The sequence below is a fragment of the Chinchilla lanigera genome, unplaced genomic scaffold (genome assembly GCF_000276665.1).
Source record: "Chinchilla lanigera isolate Chin_1 unplaced genomic scaffold, ChiLan1.0 scaffold00034, whole genome shotgun sequence".
Taxonomy (NCBI): Eukaryota; Metazoa; Chordata; class Mammalia; order Rodentia; family Chinchillidae; genus Chinchilla; species Chinchilla lanigera.
Genome location: NW_004955435.1, coordinates 13,124,822 through 13,128,182, shown reverse-complemented (window position 1 = coordinate 13,128,182; position 3,361 = coordinate 13,124,822). Strand labels below are relative to the sequence as shown.

At 49.5% G+C, this 3,361-nt stretch overlaps 1 protein-coding gene across 1 annotated transcript in view; it reads right to left on the bottom strand.

Moving 5' to 3' along the window:
* LOC102007810 (glutathione S-transferase Mu 2) overlaps positions 1–3,361 on the bottom strand; it is a gene marked incomplete at its 5' end in the record, with an annotated part of 76,078 nt that overhangs the window by 47,280 nt on the left and 25,437 nt on the right. Inside the window, 5 exon segments of the mRNA XM_005388888.2 lie at positions 882–992; positions 1,078–1,173; positions 2,576–2,676; positions 2,778–2,859; positions 3,127–3,191. Of these exon segments, the coding sequence (XP_005388945.1) occupies positions 882–992; positions 1,078–1,173; positions 2,576–2,676; positions 2,778–2,859; positions 3,127–3,191 (455 nt within the window).

Here is a 3,361-nt window from a genome sequence, read left to right as displayed (position 1 = left end):
GAGCTCCACGGCACGCACAATGGACCATGTGCACCTCACGTCTGGAATGCCTGCCCTTCCCTCCTAAAATCAGGCTGTGGATGGGCTGGGGAGAGGGTCTTATCCTCATGTCCACCTGCTTCACATCAAGCTTAAGTAGATGAAGGTGTCAGGACCATCAGTGAAAATGGGAATATGACCCTATTTTATAGAAAGTACACTTGAGATACTGAAGAAGAAGAAAAGGATAAAAGGAAAGAAAGAGGACACCTAACCTAGAACAATTCAAGATAAAATCACCCAACGGGTGTGCCATGTGTATCCTCAGTCCAGCACCAACCACAGCCACAGGGTTTCAGCGCTGCCCTCACTGGGGATGGGACTGAGTGGTATGCCCGGCTGCTCAGGCATCAGTAGTCTCTGTCTTGGTTCCCCCGACCCAGCTTTGTCCCAGCCCTCCCAATGCAAGCTGCTCCCACGCTCTACACACTCTGTCCCTCCTACACAGGGGCTGGGCTGGAAACCCAGGCTGCACGGTCACACGAGCTTTTCTGGGGGGCACAAGACAGGGGCGGCCACTGTTCCCTTAGAAGCCCAGGCTTGACAAGACCCCCACAGAGCCACCACTGATGCCGGAACCTTGAAGGAATGACTCTTTCTCTAGTTTCAGGTCCCTGGTCTGTGCAGTGGGCTGGGAGTTCTATCAGCACCGCAGGTTGTTGCAATGATTACTTTGACAGGACGGATGTAAGATGCTGGGCATAGGCTCTGGCATAGAAAGACATTGCTCAATGCCCTGTATGTTAGTAACTCTTCAGGTCAGATGCAGCTCTAGAAAGGCATCAGGGGAAAGGGGCAAGGAGAACAGGACACACAAGAGTAAGAAGGGTCCTGAGTGTCACCTCAAAGTGGGACATGAAGTCTTTCAGGTTAGGGAACGCCTCCAGGCACTTGGGCTCAAACATCCGGTACTGGTCAAGGACATCATAGGCCACGAAATCCACAAAGGTGATCTGCAGAGAGCCAGTGATGAGTGGGCTGCAAGCTCATAACGTGGGAGGAATGACACCTTCTCGGCCCCCGCTCTCTGCCTTTTACCTTGTTCCCTGCAAACCAGGGCTGCTTCCCCAGGAACTGCGAGAAGAGCTTCATCTTGTCAGGGAGGCCCTCCAAGAACTCTGGCTTCTTTTTCTCCTGAGGCAGAAATCAGGAGTCACCACCCTCAGACACAGGCTCCTTCACTGAGAGACCGCACGTGCAGTGCTCTGCAGAGCCCTTGCTGGCCAGGGGTGAGCAGCCGTCTTCCCTGAGGCTGGGCCTCCGGCAGTGTCATGGCCTCCAGTGAGAACATCACTGTTTATCAGACCCCACTTGGCAGGAGACCCATGTGTCAGAAGTGATGGGAAATCACACAGGAATACACTCTGTCCCTGAATCTGTCACCACTGCTGTCTGGACCAGGTTCTGTGAGTCCGACCCAGGCGTGTCTGAGCACCTGGCAGGCTTTAGACTCATGTCAGTGGAGCCAAAGAAGCAAATAGAAAACGATCCAAAGAGACAAGACAAAGTCCTACCTCATGACAGGGCACAAGAATAGAGTGGACATTTGCAGCACTCTATACACAAGGCTGAGGAGCACCTGATGTTGAACGGGGGAGGCGGGGCCTGGTGGCATATGGTTATCATCAGAGCTATGTGGGAGGTGAGGGAAGATTGCAGTTGAAGGACAGGCTGAGCTACTGAGCAGGATTCTGCCTCAAAATTTACAAAAAAGAAATGGAAAGGGCTAGGATGTAGTTCTATAGCATTTGTCTAACGAGTACAGTGATATCTTGGTTTATGAAATTAATTTGTTTTATTATTTTGTGGAATATGGCTGAGGTCGTGTTTGTCTCCTGATGCAAATAAAACCAAAGTTTTACAAAATGCTTTTGTTTGCAAACTGCACTGTTTGCAAACAGAAGCATTTGTGAACTGAGGCACTGCTTTGCAAGGCCTTGTAAAGGGCTTGGTTTCGATACACAGTAAGGAAAGGAGAAAAAGAGGCAAGAGAGGGACAGCCATCTTCTAGATGACCCTAAGCTGCTTATTAGGAAAATGTTCTCATCATGCTGGTGTCAAGGTCAAGCCCTGGGGAGACAGGTTGGCTGCTTCCAGTTCCCTCATACTGTACTTCTTTGCCTCAAAGTTAGTACAGTATGAGTACTAAGTAATACTTAGTACTACTAAGTACTATAAGTACTACTTCTATTCCAGAAGCAGCCTTACAGTGTATAAATCTAGGACAGATAGTGAATGGCAGATATTAAAGGACAGAGAGATGAAAGCGATTTTAAAGCCTACAGTCATATCCAGGATAAAATATCCACGCTAGGGAATTGCATCTGCATCACAAAATGGTTAGGAAATGATTCACCGTGTTTAGCGGACCACAAATTGGGGTTATGAGGGTGAGTTTAATGGTAGGATAGGAAACCTTGGAGAATCAGTACACATTTACAGAGCTGAAATGTCATCTAAAGCCAGGGTAGATGTGAACAAAAGTGGTTAACTCCTGTTGCAAACCCTATCACCTCCAGACCCATGGGGGACTCACAAAATCAGGGCCATAGCAGAGCATGATGAGCTGAAGGCGGGAGTCCATAAGCTGGTTCTCCAAGATGTCCACACAAATCCTTTCCTCTTCTGTCTCTCCACCTGAAGCCAGCAAAAGAGACTCAGCCTTAGCACTCTATGACAGCCACGCTTAAGGACAAGACCACTGTCCATCCTCACACCCTAAAGCCAGGTCTACTCACACAGGTTGTGCTTGCGGGCAATGTAGCGCAGGATGGCGTTGCTCTGGGTGAGCTTGTGAGTCCCATCAATTAGGTAGGGCAGCTGCAGGGACAAGCAGAAAAGTCACGTGGGATTCTAGGTGCCAGCATCCCTTCCTCGATTTAGGGCAGACATGAGACCTGACGCTCAGTGTGCTTGACAGCACAAGCATGTGTAAATATACAGTAGAAAAATTGAATGAGGTGGGGGGGAAGACAGGGTAGACAGACAGGAATGGGATAGTTGACCAGGAGTTCTATCCTAGACATTCCACGGTGGGATGAGATATGGAAGGTTTACCTTTCCAACCTCCCCCCACCTCTCACCTACATTGGGAAAGTCCAGGCCCAGCTTGAATTTTTCATTCAGCCACTGGCTTCTGTCATAGTCCGGAGCTGTGGTTGAAAACATGAAGTGAATACAATGTCCCAGGTATCCCACCCTTCTCCCCTGGGACCTGGCCCCCAAGCAATCAGGGACAAGACCTCCTAGCAGTGGACCTGATCCTGAGTCTGCAGTCTCACATTTCATGGTTTGGAGCTTGGAGGGGAGATCAGCATTCAGG